Raw genomic sequence first — 20,602 nt, forward strand, 5'->3', positions numbered from 1 at the left:
TCATAATGACGGCGCACACATGCTGGGATTGACAAAGCTCAGCTCAGTGATAACCCAACCCGAGAAGAACCCGTGGATGCCGTTGACTATTCAACAGCATCAAATCCCAGAGGGAGTGGGTACCAGTCTCCTGCGGGAAGCAGTAGTGGAAGTGCTGCTGCTGTTGCGGCTTATGGCTGGCTTGACTGTGCGATCGGCACTGATATGAGTGGACGTGGTCGTCGACCAGCGTTGGCGAATGGTGTTTGGCAATTTAGGCCTTCTCAGGACTCTATCTCGTTGAGAGGTCTGGTTAAGACCTATTATATATTTGATACGTCCTGTGTATTTGCGAGAAGCCTTGATATCCTACGTCGAGTTGCGGACACTTGGATTGCCGTTCCATCTCTGGTCAAGAAGCAACCATATCGTCTCGATAGATCAAAGACTTGAAGCAATAACACCAACGGAATTCCAGCATCCTGGCCTGACTGAAGTTGGCTGCAACCATACTCTCCCAACAGACCAGCCTGCCAGTAACATGACGGAGCGCCAGGCGGCACCAATGTCGAACCTGGGCAACATATAATGCCATCTTTGGTGCATTGGCATTGCCAATGGCCTTCCTCACTGCGACAGACACCACCCCGAGTGACTTGAGCCGTGAATGGACGGTGGTTTCGGGAATGGCAGTGCGTCGGCCTCTCCCGCCTGGTCCCTGTCACGCTGACAGGTTGAATAAGCGCCTTATTCCCATATTGCTTGTTTAACGTAGCGCGTCAATCTACTATGGGGGTAAGCTCTCCCGCTTACACAACCGTCTTATCCTACCTAGTTATTAATCTGTTTGGTGCAGTTCGGCTGGCGGGAGAGAGGGCTGCACGGCTTACTGATGTTTTCGTTCGTAGTATCGTTGTGATCTTACACGCGACAGAGCACGTTCACGAGCGACCCGCGCTTCTATGGATTCTGTCTTCCTGGGCCAACTACGCCATCTAGGGGCTTGTTGAGACATTATCTTGCTTGATCTCTGATAGCAGATGAAATGGGTGCCAGAACATAAAGATCTGCGAGACGTGTCTTCTGGCTGGGCTCGTAGTTTACATAATCACGTTAAAAAACAGAGCGCGGCATCCTTACAACGTGCTGGCGTCCAACAAGGCCCAGCTAATTGAATGGCAGCTCTCCCCCTGGTCGCCTCGGATTTGGGGGTAACAGGTTATGAGGATGCCCTTTGGTGATTGCTAGTTTCTTATTTGTCAATTAGGACACCAATGCAACCCTACAATGGTTATGATATATATTTATTACAGATACGGTGTTCAACATAATCACAACTCTGACAAGATGTAGCAGGTATTGTAAAGATAGTGGAGTAACTCCACTAGTTAGCTCCACTGAAGTTTATTCAATAATACGTGGCAACTGGTCCTAGTAGCATGGGTATGTGCATAGCCTCTTAATATGGACCTTTACAAAGGAACTTATGTGATGTCCTAGATGTTCTTTCCAGAAAATATCTCAAAGCCGGAATGGATGTAAGCTGAAAATACTGGGAATGCTGTCCTATCCCCTTGGCTATAGAGGCGCTATACCAAAGTACCAGTTCCGGCCTCGAATCAAATCACATATTCTTCTAAACCCGATAAACCAATGGCAATTTTACAAATAGTAATCATTGAGGTCTTTTACTACCTCCTAGTAGGGAAATCGGAAAGTACTGATCAACATCACCTGCCTGCAGCAGCTATTTCTAAGTCTACTGCTTGTAATGTAAGGGCAAAGGTCGCAGAAACCTGGTGGGGCAACGATACCTCCGTGTAGCGCCCCCACAGACAAGAGGATAAGCGCCAAGTCTTTTAAGCTTACAGCATGAATCCTACAAACTTTTTGATATGGAGCATATACGGTCAAGATACCTAGCGCGGGTCAGGACCTCAATCCATGGGAGGGGGTAATACAGTTGAGGCCAGGTAGCAGCAATCTCGTAGATAGATAATAAAAGCCCGAGTAGGTGATTCCTGACCCCTTATTTAATCTGGTCTCTACTTTCTTTATTATACTTAGTAGCTTGTAGATTCCTCACATAGGGTCGATCGAGGCGGTTAGATAAGATAACCTTAAAGACGGCTAGATAACCTTAAAAGGCGCCTCACAGGAAAAGTGGACCTATGGTCTTGCTATTCGATGTGTTACAATATGCTTAACTGGAAGTATTCATGTACGTCGATCGTCTAGCATAAAACAGGAAGGTGCAGGCATGAATTCCTGCAAATTTTACGATGCGGCATATACGAGGTCAAGATACCCTGGACGCGAACTATTCAGGCAGACTTGTACAACGGTCGTCTTACACAAAAAAGGAAGGTACAGCTTGAATACTTCCGAGGGAAGAAAGTTGTAAATACTATACAAGAAGACAAATTCTCTGCTATCTTCAATATACAAGCAACATCTCTGGAGCAATACAGCCAGCCTTCGAACACTATCCTTTTTTTTCTAAGTCTCTATAAAGACAGAAATACTCAAGATGAAGGCTACGCTTTTAACTCTTCTTAGCAGCGCTACAGTAGCGGTCTCTGCCGCGGTAAAGCTTCTCATTGATGAAAGAGGCTATATATAATCTAACTTCCACTTAGGCCCTTCCTGATGGTGTTCAGGCAGTTGATAACCCTCTCGAAGGGTATACGCTTATTCCGATGGAATGGACAGGTTCTATCAAAGAGGGAGCCGATCCTATCACTCTGTCTGGTACTGCTGAGGTGAGTAAATGACCTAGTATTGCACTCTAAGAACACATAAAATACTAATGGCGACTTAGGAGGTTGTTGCTCAGATTCAGAAGCTCAACCCAGATTACGTGTTTCCAGAAGGCAACACCAGCGAACCTGAGATTGAAAAGCGCAGCCAAGTAAGACTTCAAACTATCCTTCTTATCATGAAACTTACTAACACACGAACTAGGGTCATATTATTTGCAAAGTTGGTGGATTTGGCGCTATGGATGTACGAGCCGCCCACCGGGAGAGAAATTACCTTCGCTCCCTAGGGAATAATGTGTGTCATGTGGGCGCAGGGCCTCGCACGTGCACTAAAATCGCTTGCGCTACTGGCGATGCTATCATCCTTTGCAACGACAACGGGCACGCTATTTCACCTAGGTGCTCCTACCTAGCTGATTACATCGACCACATCATCAGAGCTTGCTCATGGACAGTCAACAGCCCTCCTTGTACCGTCAGGCCTTGTGGCCCTTCTTGGTCTGTCGATATGGTCCGAGGGCAACAGTTCGATTCTGACAACTACAATGTTATTGTTGCTAAAGACACTTGCTAGTTTGTTCATCGTCTATATTATGCATATTCATATTGGGGCTGGTGAGACGACGAGAAAGTGACTAGCTAGAATGAGACGAGATAAGTGCTTTGGTTTCCAGACTATTGCGCTGCTCTGTTAGGTCTTAGTTTTCAATCGAAAGCCCAATCTTTCCTAGCCATTGCTACCCGACGATTCAGTTGAAATGGGCAGGGAGGCAAGAGTTTCTAAATTTCAGGTCAATGCGATTAGGTTGGAGAGGTTGGGGGCAGTAAAGAAGGCAAATAGAAGGAGAGGGGAGCAAAGGACAAGAAATATATCGTGAGAACTTCTATTGAGAGCAAGGGCGGAAGAGACAGGGGCTAATACCTAAGAAAAGCCTAACCACCGTCCCAAGTACTATCCTGAAGTAAATAATTAGCGTCAGAATGCATATCGAGTCATCTCACCGTTCTGCCAGCCTGCGAACAATAGTCCATTTTTCTAGTAGTGTTATGGCTTGGGTTAAGTTATTATTACAGTTTCGCCCTTCTTAAGACCGTTAAATTAGTCATACAGCCTCCTTGCTCTCTCTGCAGAGAGCTTCAAAAGCTTGAAGCAGGTTTGCCTTCAGATCCTCCCAGTGTTCAACTCCAACATTTACCCTTAGCAAACAACGATCGATGCTCTGATCCAATAAGGCTCACCATTTAATAAGGCTCTCCACGCCGCCACGGTTGGTCGCATGATGAAACAGATGCAACCTGCTGGGTAGTCTCCTGGCAAGCCTTTCATCTTTTATCGCGAGTGCGAAGGCACTACCATAACCGTTGGGGATCTGTTTCCGCAGCCACGAAGATTCGCCCTTGGTATTTGGCTGGAGACTCGCATGTCGGACTTGGGCTACTACTTCGCCGACGGGTCCCAGCTCTTTGGCAGACGTAGGAGGCCTGTTTATCACGGACCCAGCGCTCCTTGCTTGTCTCTCCATGCGGAGTTCAAGCGTTCGGACACTCCACATGCCTAGCTAGCCCTCAAGACTTGCCATAACGCTGCCAAGGAAAGCACGTTCACCTCTTAATTTGTCAATCGAGTTCTCTGTTGCCTCGATATCAGGACGCAAGCTGAGAATTCCGCAAAGCATATCCGAGTGCTCTCCAATATACTTCGTCCCGCTATGCATGATTATATCGACGCCCAAAGCGAAGATAATGATCAGAGCACAGCTGTTCGTGTAGGGGGCAAGTCCCACGTTGACCTCCTGCAGATGAAGTACGGTGATACCTGGGGAGCGGTCTATGAACCTACCGCGGTCGAACCCGCCAGTACAAGCAACGTGGATTTCAAAGCCTGAGAGTATCTATACTGGGTTGATATTTGGTTTGGGCGGAAGCTAAATGGCGTTCAGTTTTGGTAGAGTGGAGGGAAATAATTGCGAGCGACAGAAGGTGGAGGCACAGAGGGGCAGGTATGGTTCTTGGATCACCATGTCACCAGTGTGTATGGGATCAACTACGAAAGAATCCCTCATCGGGTTTGGAGGGCATCATTGTTGGGCTTAGACCTCTGTTCTTTCGATGGAACTAGGGAGATAGCCAGCTGAAAACTAGAAACCACACTTCTGTTTTAGTATAATGCAGGGGACCTGTCTAGAACCAGGAGATGCCCTGTCTAGCCAGTGCGGCTGAGGGGTCTAGATCAACGCCTCGCAAAACTATTGATTTGAGTATCGAATGATAATGCTCAACTACCGAGCCCACGGGGTTCTTGTTGCCCCTCAATTCGTCTATAAGAAACAAACACATTCCCTCGCCCGCCGGTTTTCCCTCAGACTTACAATTTCAGTTGCTTGCGAACATTATTCTGCAGTTCTCAGTGGTATAAACATCCTGGTTCAAGACCATGAGCATGGTCAAATTAGCGCTTCTTAGCTGGCTAGCGGTCGCTGCCCCTGTATTCTCCGCACCAGCCGATGTTCTCAACCCTCTGGATACGCGAGCTTGCACTACCCCAGCAAATACCCTCAAAAACCCGGGTTTTGAGTCCAGCGCTCTCAGTGAGTTTGCCCCAAAACGACATGAGCTACCGTCTCCAGCATGACTAACACACTCAGCACCATGGGTCTTCCAACCCACATACGTCAAACTCGGCAGCGCAACAGTCGTGAAATCTGGCTATAAAAGCGACCACGCGATCCAAGCCGCGGGAACCTCCGGATATAACGATCCAACCAGCTACAACAAACTTTATCAGACCTTCAAGATCTGCAAAGCATCGCGTTTCCAACTCTCGTGGTCCATGCTCCTCCCGAAAGATAGCGTTAAGTATACAGCGCCTGGAAAACCAGGCTTGTATGTCGAGGCCAAAGCTCCAGATGGTTTGTGGTATCAAATGGGCTCTTTCAGCTTCGACACCAAGACGTTCAGCAGCACCATCTTTACTCCGAGTTTCAAGGGTACGCATAAGGTTGACCAGTGGGCGAATTTTGTGGCGGACTTTCCGAATTCGCAGACTGGCACTTGGACGATTTCTATGGAGTGGTATGTTATGGGGCCGGGGTCAAAGGGGACTAAGACTTCGACGCTGAAGTTTAAGATGGATAACTTTGTTGTGAAGCCTAAATAATGGTTGATGACCGGATTGGTCAATGATGAGAGGTGTTTACAACGTAGCTTCCTCAATCCCGAAAATAATTGTGTATTACATGGTCTATAGCTCTTTGCGCCGGTGTTATCTTTTTGTCCTTGCATCCTTTCCAACTCTATTGTCACATAATTGCTCTTCATCACTCCCAGCCTCTTCAACTCTAAACCACCGCGCAACTTTGATGATAATCCTTCGGGTGCTGTCGTCATCTTGTCCATGAGTCCCGCTCTCTCGTTACTCCCCGGTCTACCTGCCCCCAGCTCCATGGCATCCGTCCGGCTGGACCATCCTCAAGCTCGCCCGATCGTCAAAAGGTCCGTATGATGAGAGCCGCTGTAGTCTTTAGTACCCTTGTATCGAGCCAGACTCTTGAAGAATGCTCGTAGTGGTGGGAATGAGCCTGCAACGATGCCTACTCCGCATTCGACGAATGTCCAAAGAATGATGTTTCCGACTTGGTCTTGATTGAATCTAGTTGGTTGTGGAGTCATACGTGGGGAACAGGAGAGGACGTATAGATGAAGTGCTCAGGTTTCAGGTAAGCACTCGAATATGGAACTTGGACGATACTCGCAACCGATGCTCTGCCAAAATTGTGAATACCCTACGCCGCGTGAACAGAAGGTGCTTGCTTGTGACTATATATATAGGATAAATACTAGGGCTCTGAGGAGGCGAGGTTGCTTTTCCCTCTGTTTCCCCTTACGTGATTACCTTGACTCCACTGTCTCCTCGATCAACCATGTCTTACTCTGTCAAGGATCGATTTGCGATTGTTACTGGTAGTAGCTCAGGTCAGTGCTTCTTTCACTGTGACTCTTAATGACCGTGTACTCACTCCCTCAGGCATCGGCCACGCACTCGTTCGTCTGCTCCTCAACGCAGGATGTTGGGTCGCTGTGGCAGACGTACGCCTTCGTCGTGAATCCGAAGCCACCATCAACGAATTCTCCCATTCTCCCTCTAAAGGCAAACCATCCGCCATCTTCGTCCAAGCCGACATGTTCGACTGGGCCCAAATTTCCGCACTGTGGAAAACCACTCTGGGAAGGTTCGGCCGCATTGCTATCGTGGTGAACAGCGCAAGAGTACACGAGCCGCCATCAAGTTCGTTCTGGAACCCCCCAGGCATTTCACCTCTCGCAGAGGATCCTGACGATGCACATGTCGGCCAATACAAGACCTTTGCCATCAACACGATTGGGCCAATTAGACTAGCACACATTGCTCTTGCTACTGGCAGCAACACCCAGAGGTTCAGGGTAACCTTTTATTGTGGCCAGTATGGGAGGTTACATGCATTCTATGCAAATGCCATTGTACTTTGCAAGCAAAGCTGCTCTTCTCACTATGGTCAAGTCTCTCAGTGGCTTGAAGCGGGCTCTCGGTGTCTGCAACGCAGCCATTTGCCCTGGCCCAGCTCATGTATGTTATCTACTGCTGTAGTCATGTGGTTTCCTAATAAATCTGATAGACACCAATCTTTGAGCAATAATACTGCCGCGGCAGACTCCAACGCGGCGATGTTGCTTTAGAGCCAGAACATGTTGCTGAGCTGACCCTCAAGGTGTTCCAAGAACCTCAGTATAGTGACGGAAATATTGTGGAAATTATGATGATTGGTTCCAAGGAAGAGCAGTCTGTCCATGTCCGCGAAATCGGTTTGGATGCCTTGTATCCCACTGTCGGACCTTTGGATGTGGGAACACGGGCTATGGCGGAAGAATTGAAGTTCTTTGAGACGGTGAAGGAGAAGGGCATGCGTTCTTCATCTCAGACATAAAATACCTCTGATATATACATCAAGTTAAAATCATGATTGTTTTTGGGTTTGAAAGCAATTTGGACAAAATGCGCCACAATTCTTGAGCACCTCCACTCAATTCCAGCTTATACACCGAGTATCTTAATGAAGCGCTACGAAAAGCATTTTTAAGCTCAAATGATCTGCCAGCACAGGAAAATTACCCCTTTCGTCTATGCCTGGCTAACTCTGTGACACAATGACGTACGTGATCTACATGCAGATCTCTCGTCACACGATGTCTTGCAAACCAAAGACAATCCCCGTGAAGGTTCTCCAGGTAGGATAAAGTACTTATATAGAGCTGACTTCCCTGTCGCTTAAGGTTTGCGAGTTGCCACTTACAAAAATCAAGCGATAAACCACTTTGCACATGAGACACCAAACTCCTATATCAGAGTCACCTATCATCTCGAAAAAATTGAAACCATTTAAATACACCACTCCGAATCTTTCAGTATGCTAGATTTCAGCATGTTAGACCGGCTCGTCAAGAAGCTCATGGGTGGCGATGAATTTTATGGCCTCCATGATCCTCAGGCAATCATTGCGAAGGGTCAGGAACTTGATCGCAAGTACGGATACATGTACGGCAACTACTACGAGAAGGAAGCTCGCAAGAAGGCGGCCCAGATGAGCGCAGGATACGGGAATAGCAATGGGGGCGGTAGTGTAGGATGGAGCAGCTATGCACGCTAAGATAAAGTATAAAAAGCTAAGGGGGTGAGACAGGTCTAAAGGAACACGCAGCATTTAACTTTTCTACATGCGACAATGAAGAAACGACCCCTACACTAAGACAATATCTGAGACCTGCAAACCTTCCAGCAGCCCTTTTATACGATGAGCGTAGGCTCTGGAAGTACTCTCCAGAGTCTCCATGCTTGGCTCTCGCAAAGTATCATCTTTCTTTAGGCGTTGCGAGAATTTGGTGTAATTGCTTGTTAATAAAGCATTATGGCTGATCCTAACATGGCCAACTCGCTCATACCCGCCACTTCCCAGCTTTTTGATAACATGGATACCACAGAAAGTAAAATTGCCTTCGACATTCACACCAAGTGGTATAATGAATCCTCCAATGGCAGGGGGCCATCCTGTAGGCGCTGATCCATCTGAAGGGCTATCGGGCTTATAGTCGTGAACACAAAGTTCTTCGACGCGAATGTCTTCCAACGGTGTGACTGTGTTGCTGATCTTGCCATTCCAGACCCTCATTGGTGTGACCTGGGTTTGCAGTAAGGACTTCACATCTATCAGGGGAGCCTGTAAGGTGATTGAAGACGTTGCGCAGTCTCCCATGTGGCTTGGACCGTCAGAGATATAGCGCACATCCCGGACTGTCACGGAACGAAGTGGGCTCCAGATCCCATCCCACATTACCTGTGACGAGACAGAAGCCCAGGACCACGAAGGATATCTTGAAAGTCTCGGTTTTCTGACCTCTGGCGTAGGCCAGACCATCCATAGAAGATCAAGTGGGAGGTGTTTCTCCCAGATGCCAGCCAGATATCTATCACCCGGTCGGATGTGCTGCATGCGTTGAGCAACTCCAGCTAGCGCTATCGTCTTATCTGATTCATAGGTCATATTCAGTCTGGAGTACTCCTGAACTGACCGGTGCCATGTGAACTGGTCCTTGTCACGAGGGGCTTTATCCACGCAAGCGAACAGGGTTGGCTTAAAGCTCTTGCCGTCGTTATAATCCATATCGTTACATCCGGTTTCACTACGTTGTGAATTTCGGCACACCCAGATGACTTCCTCGTTGCAAAAGTGCAATACCCGTGGCGACAGTCTCATCTCTTGATAAATCCATGCACGATTCAGCAGGGGGTAATTATTGTTCTTGTCTAGTTGTGTCCAGTGATCTGGAAAGAGTGGTGCCCGTTGACGGACATAAATGTCTTGATATCCAGGAAGCAACTTGGCCACGTATTGATGGCTAGTCTCCGAAAAGCAACCTTGGGATCCATCATGGGACTTTGTAGCTGCGATAGTCAGGAATGAATGCTGATAAACATCTGCCATCTGTGCTGCTTGTTCTCTCCAGTCTTCTGGGCTGTCCTGGATGATGCAAAGCGAGTCAATCCAAAGATAGATAATTCCAAGACCGCGACATATGTCAACAGCATCGCGGAACGTTTTCGACAGTTGATCTAAGGGCACTTCTGTTTTGAAACTGCCGATTGTTTGTGTCGTCGTCTTAACAATATTGATCTTGCCCCAGCAATGGCTCAGGCACGCGTAGCGCAGATTTTGTCCAAGATTCTCTCGTAGAACCAGGGTTCCATTACTCAGGTCGAGCAGTCTCTTTGGACATGTGAAGGAGGCAGACTGATCTTGGATCTGGGACCGACAACCTTCGTGCGTACCTACACACTCTTTTATCCAAGACTGGATTGTGGTGGTTGTTGTCTGAAATTCTGTAGTGCTGGGGAAATGACCTAGACGCAACCGTCTAATGCCCAGCTCAGCGCCTTCAACGCCTGTAGCAAGAATCATTAGTCAATGATCCATATGGCCCCAATTACTATGTCAAAATGATGCGATATCTTAGGGAGAAACTTCGTCGTGACCCCTCGTCGTCGAGAAGCTTAGATGATAAAGACTTGCCATGTTCGTTGAAAACCTCCAACGAGATCTCCCCACCGGACCAGTGAATCGTAACGTAGCCATCAGAACTAGCCGCCACTTGCAAGATGTCCCCGACTTCGATGTATGCTGCTCCTGTCCTGATACACTTCAAAACAAACGTACATCGGGGACAATCGGCCTGAGCTGCTTGTAGTAGCTCATCGTATGTGCAGGCTTGATCGGCAGTATCGGGGGATTCTGTGAGTTTACAGGTAATGCATTTCATTTTGCTGTCAAGGATAAGGGAGCACGGCATCGTCCGCTGAAGAAAGACACCACTCTTGTGAGTCAAACAGCACGACTAGCGACGTGATTACAAACTTAGAACCCAATACTTTGCAGTTAAGGGAAAGGTCATGGTTTCAAGGTTGGGACAGGTATTGTGGTTTTGGATTTTCTGTTGCGCTTGCACTTCTGGCACAACCCTCATAGGCCAATCAAAATCAGCAAACATGTAACAATTCCGCATGGCGGTTGCGGGGTAAGCAGCAGCTGGGAGCCGCATCATGGTGGTCAGCCTGGACAGGTTTCCGCCAGTCCACGGAGGTTTAGCTGGCCCTTTCATAACCGAGGCCCTAACCTATACCAACGGCTCAAATATTCAGCTTTGTGGCCACAGTTCCGCCGGTTGTCGATGAAATTAAACTATCTTTCAGAAAGAGGGATCGATCGGCTTCCGGCTTCGTTACTGCTATCAATTGGCAGGTAAAAAAGATCGAAAGGCTTCTTGGTTCTTTTTTGGGATAAGGTTGACATAATCGAAAAGGTGTAACTGGCTGCTGTCTATCAATGGTCGAAGCCATCAAACTCGGTGTCTTTCCTAGTAGCGACAAAACAGGAGATTCAAAACACAAAATGAAGAAGCACTCATTGGTACATGATGCCTTTTGATCTGACGTCCTGTCACTTTCGAATCGAGACATATAGTCTCAGAACATGTGAACCCAACAAGGTCTCGTCAAATCATCACTCAATATTAAATCGGAGGCGGCCCGGCCTTTCAGGTAAAGAAATGGGAATCCTTGCACTGAGATAAATCTCCCTCAGCTTATACGAAACAGGAAACTTGATCTGTGACATTCAGCTCGACCAGGCCCTCTTCGGCATTTACATGGTGATATTAGATCGATATGGTAGTTCAGTTTGTTTCCTCTTGTGATAAGAGCTACTTATGACCTCATCAAAACATCTATGTTGTACTGAATGTGCATTTGAGCAGACGAAAGGAGAAATCTGTGCATGATCTCACATGCAATGAAGATCAACAGGCCTCGAAACTGAGACCTGTAGGTAGCTCTGCCCTCTGAACTCTGAAAACGTGTAGGCCGTCAACCTCTACTTGGTAATTGAGCTCTCGGCAAAGCGGGGTAATGTACCGTATTTAGTAAAGATGGGAGCGCTGAAAAAACTCAATTTAGCTGTCTTCTCGGCCCGTGATGGTGCGGCCCGTGCCAGGCGTGGTTCGTCGTCTGGTGCTATCATTCATGTTGACGTAAAGATCTGCACATCGTGTTTTGCTACAAGAGACTGATTGGTGGTGACTCATTTCGAGTGTATGCATATATTGGGACACTATTGACTTCAGAAACTGACATGTACCTTTTCATCCTGGGTCGCCGGAACTGTCTCGTAACAATCACGTAGTCAGTTTGTTGATGGCGCTAGAGACGTGGAAAGGCGATGTAGTTACCCAAACTCGCCCAGATCCTCATGTGAGTCGAGGGCAGGTTCTCATGTGAATTGATGGTAGTTTGAAGCTTAAATAGTGCGGATGGGTGCTGATGAAGACGAATCCAACAAGGGCAACTGAACAGCTACAACATTTACCCTTGAATACTACCATTATCTCTTCGAAAGCTCGCCTCAGCCATTGTCTGCACCATGCCTCCCAGTCAATCCAACCTCTCCAGCGGTGTTATCTCCATTAAGCGGGATACCATGGCACAGTACCCGGCCAACGTAATGGTACCCCACGCTCGAAAGTCCTGCATCAAGCCTTCCGCGAGGGTCACAGCAGACAACAAAGTCGGGAAAGTCACTTACTACTACGGCTTCTCAAGTGGACAGAAGCCTACAGTCAAGGTCACTCCCTCTGGTCCTCTGGTCGGCGACACTGGACTACAGCCATACAGCTTCGGGATGGGACCAAAATGCTGCCACCTACGGCGAACTCAAGATCACCTCTACCTATTCCTGCAGCATTATATTTGGGTAATATGACACCACCAAATCTCCCGCTGTTTACATCGCGGGCAACACGTTCAACGTCATTCAAAACTTGAAACTGTGGGTTTATGTCGAGTGGGCGGCAACAGGCAGGGATGCATGGGTCGTCGATAAGACTCTCACAGACGAGTATGTTGTTTCTGTCGACGACAATGGCAATCTTACCTCTACGGCTACCAAGAACTCCACTTCTACTGACAACTCAAAACCAATCAACGTGGGTGCGATTGTCAACTTCTTCACTAGCGTCAAAGATCTGCTCTAAGAGATTAAGGATAAGACTTCGGGTTTCTTCAACGCTCGAATTTCGACCATTCCCTTCAATCAGATCAAGAATTTTGTATTCCCTGGGGCCCACGTGTTCTCCTACAAGACGGCCTCGTTCTCCAATTTTTCCGACCTTGTATGTGTCATCACCTATGTCAACCCGACCAAGTTTCAACCGCAATCCAAAGCTATCGAGTCCTCTGATAACGTTGAGAGTGAACATGAGGTCATGGAACTTGATGAGCTGCCACCTCTGGCTGCCTTCATCATGGAACTACGAGCTGAGGAGCTGAGACACATAGTTGAGGATGGCTTCAAAAACTCATCACAATTCGGGGAAAACCCTGACGTGCAGGGAAGCTTTACTGTCACCAAGGTGGACAATGACGATGGTATGCCCGACATCCGCAAGCACGTGAAGACGAAAGAACCAACAAACAAAGCAATCTTTACAACCAGTACAGAGCTAATGCTCAACTACGTGCAGAGAGAGCTAGTTAAGCCCGAGGGCAAGTTCAGGGCTCTCCAGGCCTCAGATGGAACCGATTTGCTCTTCGCGATTAACTCCTCGGGCGTATTCAATGTGATTAAGGAGACGGTCGCGCAAACGCAAACTGGCTAGAGAGCCACTGACATGTCGTCCAAGGTCATCAATAACAGGTTCTCTTCTGGTGCAATGGCCATGCAATTCGATGTAGGCCAGAGCATCATGAATGGGTACACTATCAGCTTGGCCATGTCAGTACGTTCAAATGGCTCCGACACTCTATTTCTTTCACTTCGCAACTCGCCTTCTTCAACTTCTAAGTGGATCTCCAAACCATACTGGAGGTCGATTCCTTTCGATGCAGAGAATAGACCTAACACCATTCATATTACCAACATTTACATCTCTAAGACAGATCAGCAACAGCAGTACATCATGGTCGACATACTTCGGGACCCTGGATCCGAATTCAAAACTACCTCTCGCTATATTATTGGCCCCTTCTCTTCCTCTGGAGGTTCCTGGACCGCTCAAACGCTGCCCTTTGAAGTCAAGGAGGGCACATACCAGAGCTGCATAGGCCGTGTCTCCAGCGCCTATTTCGGTAGTATCTATACAGCTAGTGCCGTCAAAGGCGCCCCTCAGCTGTCTTACATGCCTCTTTTCAACCTTACAGGCAGTGCCGCACCCATGCCAACTCGACTACCTCTACCCAACAGGACACTTGCAACAGCCATTGCCTCAGCTCGCTACGATGACCAGAACTCCCCATGGTATGGCACTACTGATCTGTACGCCGTTGGTAATGCCACGCTCTACCGATGGGATCCCGACCAGCAGCAGGACAAATACCGTTGGAACACCGTTGCTCACCAACCCTGTCTTCGCCGGCACCAACACCTTGGTTGCGCTCATGCACAGCAAGATCATTACGATCTTTGGAAAGAATGCAAGCAATGTGGTGTACTACACATCCGGCCATGTAGACAAACTTGCGGATCCACAGTCCTGGAGCGTCCCTGTTCCCATACTTCGAGGCATTAAGCATATCAGCTCATTCATCAATCTCAAAGATGGCGGTAACACAGTCTTTGCAGCGGGCGGCAGCAAGATCCAGAAGCTCACTCAAGCGACTAATACCGACTCCAAACTTTGGCGCGCCCAGTCTATTATGCTCGAGGCGGCACCGGAGACGAAGCCCATATCGTTCAACTTATATACTACAACGATCAATCTTAAGGGAGAAGACAGACTATCTCTGTCAGGATTAGATATAACTCTCACAACCAAGACCCACACGCCGGTTTACATCAATTACCTGTACTACATCCTATCAACAGTTCCAGTCAACGTCACTGTCAACCCATCTGGTGAAGTGATCATTATCCAGGCGACTAACAGCATCTTTGGAGATACCATCACCGCAAGGGTAGGTAACAATGAGCATACGATCAATCCCATGGCCAGTTTATTCGAGAAACTTGCCAAGTTATCTGACAAATACCTGTTGAAGAAGGCCGAGATCCGGACTAACGTCAAGGCTGGTGGTGTAATTGGAAAGTCTAAGACCGATTCACTGATCTCCTCCGAACTACCTCACAAAGAGTTGAAGTCTACCGCGGACAGTATCAAGCTGTTGACTGAAGCTTACAACAAGCACCAATCCCAAGAGTCATCACTTCGCATGATCGCTCCCGTCACGTCAAACATGGTGGTCTCACAAGGTAGTACAACGTTCGGTCCTGGTGATGCCATCGCCATAGCAGCTGGTGATCTGTTCAACTGGCTGAAGAGAGGCATTGAAAAGGTCATCGAAGTCGTCAAGAACGCTGCTACAGGCCTTTGGGAGTTCACCATCAAGATCGGCAATAACGTTTACCATGCTATCCTGGATACTATCGAAGCTGTCGTTAGAGCTATCGAATGGGTCTTTGATAAGATCAAGACGGGCATCGAGAAACTCATTCGATTCATTAAGTTCTTATTCCAGTAGGACGATATCAAACAGACTAAGCAAGTTACTCATAACTTGGTCAAGTACTATCTATTCGATATGGTGTCTAGTATTGAAACAGCCAAGGACTCCTTCGACGAGTATATGGATAGTGCTCAGAAAGCCGTCGCTAAATGGGCTGGCATCAAAGACTAGGCAGCTCTTGGTAATTCAGCTTCCAAGCCACCATCTGGCAAAGCAACAGATCCTACCAAGCATCAGAACTCAGGGTCTCAGATGATAGCAGGCCATTTCAGGAATCAAGCCGATAGAATCACCATTCAAAGCAGAATGCCTGAAGCTAGCGTGGTGCAGAGCTTGGTAGATGACATGATCAAAGCGATGCAGTCACAAGGAATGGTCTTTACACAGACCTATAACCAGCTTAAGACCCTTGCAAAAGACTTCCTAGATCTCAGTCTTGCAGATATACTCAAGCATCTTACTGATATCCTTATCGAAGCCGTTCTAGGAACAACCAAGGTCATCGTCGATGCCATGCTGGATGCCTTATATAGACTCGCTGATGCTGTCGTTAATGTCTTAGACACCAAGATTCACATTCCCATCATATCCGACATACTCAACGCTATTGGCGTCCCTGATATTTCTTTCCTTGATCTCTTCACTTAGATCAGTGCAGCAGGCATGACGATCCTGTTTAAGATCGCCCGTAGTCAAGCTCCATTCCCTGACAATGCTACAACTCGTGCATTGATCGATGCTCAAGACTGGGACTCTTCCTCTGCAGCCTTGAACCGGGGGCTTTCGGCCACTGAGGCTGATTCATCATCTGATGTGAAGGAAAAGAGTGATTTGGGATTATCGCAAGAGGTTGGACAAATGATCTACTCCGCGGGCCATGCTCTCGCCGGTTTCGTCGCTTTCACAGGAAACTTTCTCTTCTTCGCCGAAGCGATGGATGTCAGTCCCACCAATGTCCTCGGAATACCCTCAGCCATCATGGGCGTGATCGGTGCCCTTGCGGCAGGCGGTGCAGACTTTCTCGTTGCCAAGATGCCCATCGAGAATAAGGCAGTTTCTACCATGCGCACAATCACAACCGTCACCACCGTCGTTTTCAAGATCACATTCTCAGGTCCTGGCCAGAAGTATCTTGCCAAGGGCTATCTCTCATTCATGAAGGCGAACGACAACCGCAAGGTTGGAGCGGTGTTCAACACGGCCTTGGTGGTCCCTGCACTTTTCTGCACTTGCTACCATTTCTATGAACTATCGAAGAAGCCCGTTAGCAAGGAGCGATCATTGGCTATTATTGGAGAGGCCTCGACTATGGTGCAGTATGTTGGGCGGATTTCCTATTATGTTACGATCTTTGACCTAGAGCCATCGACGAGGCTCATACCAGCTAGTGTTATGGCGGGATGCAATGTTGTCATGTTTGGATTAGAGACTGCTGGTGCCTTGATCTCTTAATTTCTTTTGTCAAGGCAGTAACTGTTTGCGGTTGAAAGCACAGGAGTTCGACATACCGCATTCTTATTGGTTGTTTACTAGGACTGTTATCAGATGTCTACAGCTGCATAGCAAATCAGGATATTTAAAGTAAGATACCGTATATGCAGCCACATTCTGCATCTCACTTTGGCCTAAAGGTGGTTGGGCAGCCATGCATTTGGCCACAAAAGCATCTCGTTGATAAATATCCGTGAAAGATGAATCAGACATGGGTCTCGTTGTTTGAACCCTATCAACTACCAACCTGTCGTGTCAAAGCCCCAGAGTTACGAAAATTTAAGTCTCTAGACATCTAATAATACATAAGTTACCCATACAATGGACTTTGCAGAGGGCTACTTATGCGATACATGTATCTCAGCCTTGAGAGGCAAAAATAAGATCAAGGATCATTCTTCACATGGTATTCATTCTCTCAGCGGCTACCACCACCAGAAATATGACGACTTGGTTGCCAGTAAGGACAAAAATTGCTTTGTTTGTACGTGGTTATGGAACAAGGTGCCAATTCTACCCGATAGCGACCCTTCAAAGATCGACGGCTTTCGGATCTATTGCACCGTTAATCGACCCAATCTCAAATTTCTTGCCATATGCCCCTCGGCCATGAATGTTGTGCTCAAAGGTAGCATTTCCCTAAAGACCGACGACAGCTCCTTGACCAACACAAACAGTCTCTATGTGCGCGATGGGAGATCTCGGCAGCCGGGGCTCTTCGCCTCCGCTGATTTGGACTTTGCTTGATGCTAAACCCTGGACTGGTCTTGACGAGCATATGGGAGCGAGCAGATCTCTTCGTCAGGTCGAATCCTGGCTTTCATCATGTGAAGCAGGGCATGAATATTGTCTTTCACATAGCTCGGGTCCAGGGAAATATTTCCCTACCAGAGTTATTGATGTCGACAGGGTCGAAGACGGAACAGTGTATCTCCGTGAGAGATCCGAAGTCGAAACCGGGTTCTTAAGCGAGGAACACAAGGCTGAAGACCTACGGAGAGGGTATCCTGTATACTGGACACTCTCACATCGATGGGGTGACCCTGAGTTGATCCAGCAACTCTCACAAAGCACAGAGAATCGGCTTCGGTCTGGCATGGGAGTGAGCGACTTGTCGCCAACCTTTCGCGATGCTTGCCTGATCGTTCGCCGAATGGGCTACAGATACATATGGATCGACTCTCTGTGCATCTTTCAGGACTCTCTGAGCGAGTGGCAGCAAGAGGCCAAGGCGATGGTAGATGTATATCGCCATTCATTTTGTAACATTTCCGCCATAGGCGCGTCCTCAAATCCAAGTAGTATTGGCCTATTCTCCAGGAGAAGACTTCCTTTGAGGCTATTATTCCCTTTCAAGGTACACGGGCAACACTTGGATGACGAAAGAGGCTTCAGGGTTGGGCCATGGGTATTTTTCAACGATTCTATTTGGACGGACGACGTCGCAAATACGCCCTTGAGCACACGTGGGTGGGTTGTACAGGAACGGTTCCTAGCTCCTCAGGTACTCCACTTTACGGAGAACCAGATATACTGGGAGTGTCTAGAGACCACGGTCTGTGAAGCAGATCCAAGCGGGGAACTCCAGATCCTTGCCAAAGATTGGCATTTGCGCCCGCCTATTCAGACAGTATACAAGGCGGCGGGACGGGAAATCGCGAGGAGCCTTTCCAAAGTACTCTCTGGGCAGCAGTATATAACGCGGGAGGAAGAAACAGCTTATCTCACTCTCTGGGGTGACCTTGTGTCGATCTACGCAAACTGTGCTCTGACAAACGAGTCAGACAGACTTATTGCCATGTCTGGTATCGCCAGGAGCTTCCAGGAGGCTAATAAAGATACATACTTAGCTGGACTGTGAAAGAAGGTCATCCACTCCGATCTGACCTGGAAGACTGACGCTAGCGATGGGGCTAAGGTGTTTCGCAGTGACTCGTCGTATGCTCCGACATGGAGCTGGGCTTCCGTTGTTGGGGGACATACGACACTCAACACGGTCTATCAAAAATAGAGAGGCATCCCAGTTTCTCTTATAAACCTTGTTGCGGAGCGAATTGTATCGGAACCCCCAGGGAGCGATCCTACAGGCCTACTACGGTCAGCAGAGCTCGATATTGAGTGTATGCTGTATTACTACCGCTGGACGTCCCAGTCGACCACACTCGCGGTATTTAAGGACGAGGCTAGACATGATTGCTATTTCAGAAAGGAATTTGGCTCACAACATCTACACCTTGACACCGCGAATATGGTGCGAAAGTTCAAAGAGATGGCGGAGGTGGAAGGGGTTTGTGTGCCGCTATGTGGGGGCTATGGAGGATATGGAGGTGGAACAAACGTATTCATCATGCTAGAGCATGTCTCAGGGACTACTTTCAGACGTATTGGGACTCTCGAACACGGGGAAATAGGGAGATGGATTAGTGAATGGTCTGTGCCCGGCACACGCATCACACTTTTATAGCTTGTAACCATATGATCTTTCTCTTCAGGAACGCACTGCTGAAGTGACATTCGAGTTTTGAAAGTTCCCCCTCATGAAGTAGCATTACTGAAAGTTGACTTCACGTCGAACGGAAAATCCGGCAAAGATCGAGATCGTAAAATGTCCGTGATTCTTGATCTTCTGTAACCTTGCAGCAGCGATGTTCTCGGGAGTTTTACAATACTCAATCACAGAGCTGTATTTCGTGCTCATGATTGCCGCCTTCACCAGCAGTGCCCTTCTTTTCACTCGAAGTCAAAGGCGCTTCAACTCCGGGTGGCGGCACTTCTGGCTCACCTGCCTGCAACCCCCGATGCCTTATCACCATTTCACCAGTTGACGGAGCCTCCACGCAGAGGTCTGATGGCTTCCCAGGCTCTTGCAAGGAGTACGCCTCGGGTCAACTGAAGGGTATCAATCGTTCTTTCGATGGGGGGCGTCTCATCATCAACGGTGTCGGAGGAAACCTCGTTATCGACTTTGTCAAGAATGGTCGTGATCGCCATGCTTCTTTCACTAACTGTAAGGAAGCTGTTTATACTGGTGCGCAGTGTAGCCTTAAGCAGGGCGGTTGTGACAAGCTGGCCGAGTCTGGCTAAGCTTCTCCAAGGATAATCTGCAAGAGGGGTTTCACTGTTTTCAAACCACACTCTTTATAAATTATTGGAATTTCCCTTCAATTGCCTGGCTCGTTATCTGTAGCCTAGGCATAACTTCGTAACAACTTAACTTATGTTATCTTATTCTTACATCATTTAGTGTATGCATCTGCTATCAGCATCTCGCCGTCAATAACATTCCCCATGGACTTGTAGAAGGCAAGGCTGGACGAATGATATGTACCTCATATCTCAGTCATGTTGAATTTCGGGGGAGATACAAGTTCCTTAATTGCCTCTGCTTATTACCTGACATGTTATTTACCGCAGGAGGCCATCTTATAACTTCTTTGCGCACCCGACTCCTCGTAATGAGCCAAAACTAAGAAGTCAGAGTTCGTTACTTAGCCTTATGGGGCATTTCCGCTAAGTAGATTAGCATTCTATATGGACACAGATTGGTTTTTGCGCCTGGATAATCGGCCACATGTAGAATTGATAACATCTCAGGGTCTAGGTGTTCCTAAGATATTCACGAGTGATCATACTCTATCGGCTATAAACTAAGCCCCTTTTCAGAAACTAGGCTTATTAAGATTGCTTCTTCCATTTCAGCTTTCATTTACTCACCTTCTTGACTTGGAAGTATGTCTGTGCGAATAGTTTCACTACCTGCGCACTTAACCTAGTTCGATGTGACGCTCTGTTG

General features: G+C 47.8%; 8 protein-coding genes across 8 annotated transcripts; 6 read left to right on the forward strand and 2 right to left on the reverse strand.

Moving 5' to 3' along the window:
• Nucleotides 1-2,509: 2,509 nt before the first annotated feature.
• Nucleotides 2,510-3,315, forward strand: FOXG_04852 (uncharacterized protein; the record flags this gene model as incomplete). Its single annotated transcript, XM_018382888.1, has 4 exons — nucleotides 2,510-2,566; nucleotides 2,619-2,741; nucleotides 2,801-2,890; nucleotides 2,944-3,315. 4 exons carry the CDS (start codon nucleotides 2,510-2,512, stop codon nucleotides 3,313-3,315), a joined length of 642 nt encoding a protein of 213 aa, XP_018239699.1.
• A 985-nt stretch (nucleotides 3,316-4,300) lies between these two features.
• Nucleotides 4,301-4,456, reverse strand: FOXG_18917 (uncharacterized protein; the record flags this gene model as incomplete). The annotated part of the gene is made up of 1 exon (XM_018399062.1): nucleotides 4,301-4,456. One exon carries the CDS (start codon nucleotides 4,454-4,456, stop codon nucleotides 4,301-4,303), a length of 156 nt encoding a protein of 51 aa, XP_018239700.1.
• A 627-nt stretch (nucleotides 4,457-5,083) lies between these two features.
• On the forward strand, nucleotides 5,084-5,898 carry FOXG_04853 (uncharacterized protein; the record flags this gene model as incomplete). The annotated part of the gene is made up of 2 exons (XM_018382889.1): nucleotides 5,084-5,329; nucleotides 5,387-5,898. Exons 1-2 carry the CDS (start codon nucleotides 5,176-5,178, stop codon nucleotides 5,896-5,898), a joined length of 666 nt encoding a protein of 221 aa, XP_018239701.1. The 5' UTR covers nucleotides 5,084-5,175.
• Nucleotides 5,899-6,661: 763 nt separating this feature from the next.
• FOXG_04854 (uncharacterized protein) lies at nucleotides 6,662-8,422 on the forward strand (the record flags this gene model as incomplete). The annotated part of the gene is made up of 5 exons (XM_018382890.1): nucleotides 6,662-6,713; nucleotides 6,766-7,174; nucleotides 7,203-7,344; nucleotides 7,487-7,682; nucleotides 8,205-8,422. 5 exons carry the CDS (start codon nucleotides 6,662-6,664, stop codon nucleotides 8,420-8,422), a joined length of 1,017 nt encoding a protein of 338 aa, XP_018239702.1.
• Nucleotides 8,423-8,444: 22 nt separating this feature from the next.
• FOXG_04855 (uncharacterized protein) lies at nucleotides 8,445-10,719 on the reverse strand. The gene is made up of 2 exons (XM_018382891.1): nucleotides 10,340-10,719; nucleotides 8,445-10,212 (listed from the first exon to the last, which is right to left on the reverse strand). Exons 1-2 carry the CDS (start codon nucleotides 10,614-10,616, stop codon nucleotides 8,513-8,515), a joined length of 1,977 nt encoding a protein of 658 aa, XP_018239703.1. The 5' UTR covers nucleotides 10,617-10,719; the 3' UTR covers nucleotides 8,445-8,512.
• Nucleotides 10,720-12,241: 1,522 nt separating this feature from the next.
• FOXG_04856 (uncharacterized protein) lies at nucleotides 12,242-13,475 on the forward strand (the record flags this gene model as incomplete). The annotated part of the gene is made up of 3 exons (XM_018382892.1): nucleotides 12,242-12,571; nucleotides 12,663-12,803; nucleotides 12,861-13,475. 3 exons carry the CDS (start codon nucleotides 12,242-12,244, stop codon nucleotides 13,473-13,475), a joined length of 1,086 nt encoding a protein of 361 aa, XP_018239704.1.
• Nucleotides 13,476-13,775: 300 nt separating this feature from the next.
• On the forward strand, nucleotides 13,776-16,898 carry FOXG_04857 (uncharacterized protein; the record flags this gene model as incomplete). The annotated part of the gene is made up of 5 exons (XM_018382893.1): nucleotides 13,776-14,142; nucleotides 14,327-15,249; nucleotides 15,490-15,930; nucleotides 16,000-16,634; nucleotides 16,874-16,898. 5 exons carry the CDS (start codon nucleotides 13,776-13,778, stop codon nucleotides 16,896-16,898), a joined length of 2,391 nt encoding a protein of 796 aa, XP_018239705.1.
• Nucleotides 16,899-17,130: 232 nt separating this feature from the next.
• On the forward strand, nucleotides 17,131-19,893 carry FOXG_18918 (uncharacterized protein; the record flags this gene model as incomplete). The annotated part of the gene is made up of 3 exons (XM_018399063.1): nucleotides 17,131-17,437; nucleotides 17,487-18,614; nucleotides 19,526-19,893. 3 exons carry the CDS (start codon nucleotides 17,131-17,133, stop codon nucleotides 19,891-19,893), a joined length of 1,803 nt encoding a protein of 600 aa, XP_018239706.1.
• Between the last annotated feature and the right edge of the window lie 709 nt (nucleotides 19,894-20,602).

The sequence above is a fragment of the Fusarium oxysporum genome, chromosome 7 (genome assembly GCF_000149955.1).
Source record: "Fusarium oxysporum f. sp. lycopersici 4287 chromosome 7, whole genome shotgun sequence".
NCBI classification, from domain to species: domain Eukaryota; kingdom Fungi; phylum Ascomycota; class Sordariomycetes; order Hypocreales; family Nectriaceae; genus Fusarium; species Fusarium oxysporum.

Coding starts and splice junctions, on each gene's coding strand:
- FOXG_04855 (XM_018382891.1), bottom strand. CDS start 10,616: ATGCCGTGCTCCCTTATCCTTGACAGCAAAATGAAATGCATTACCTGT. Junction 10,213..10,339: donor GGAGGTTTTCAACGAACATG/GCAAGTCTTTAT, acceptor TTCTTGCTACAG/GCGTTGAAGGCGCTGAGCTG.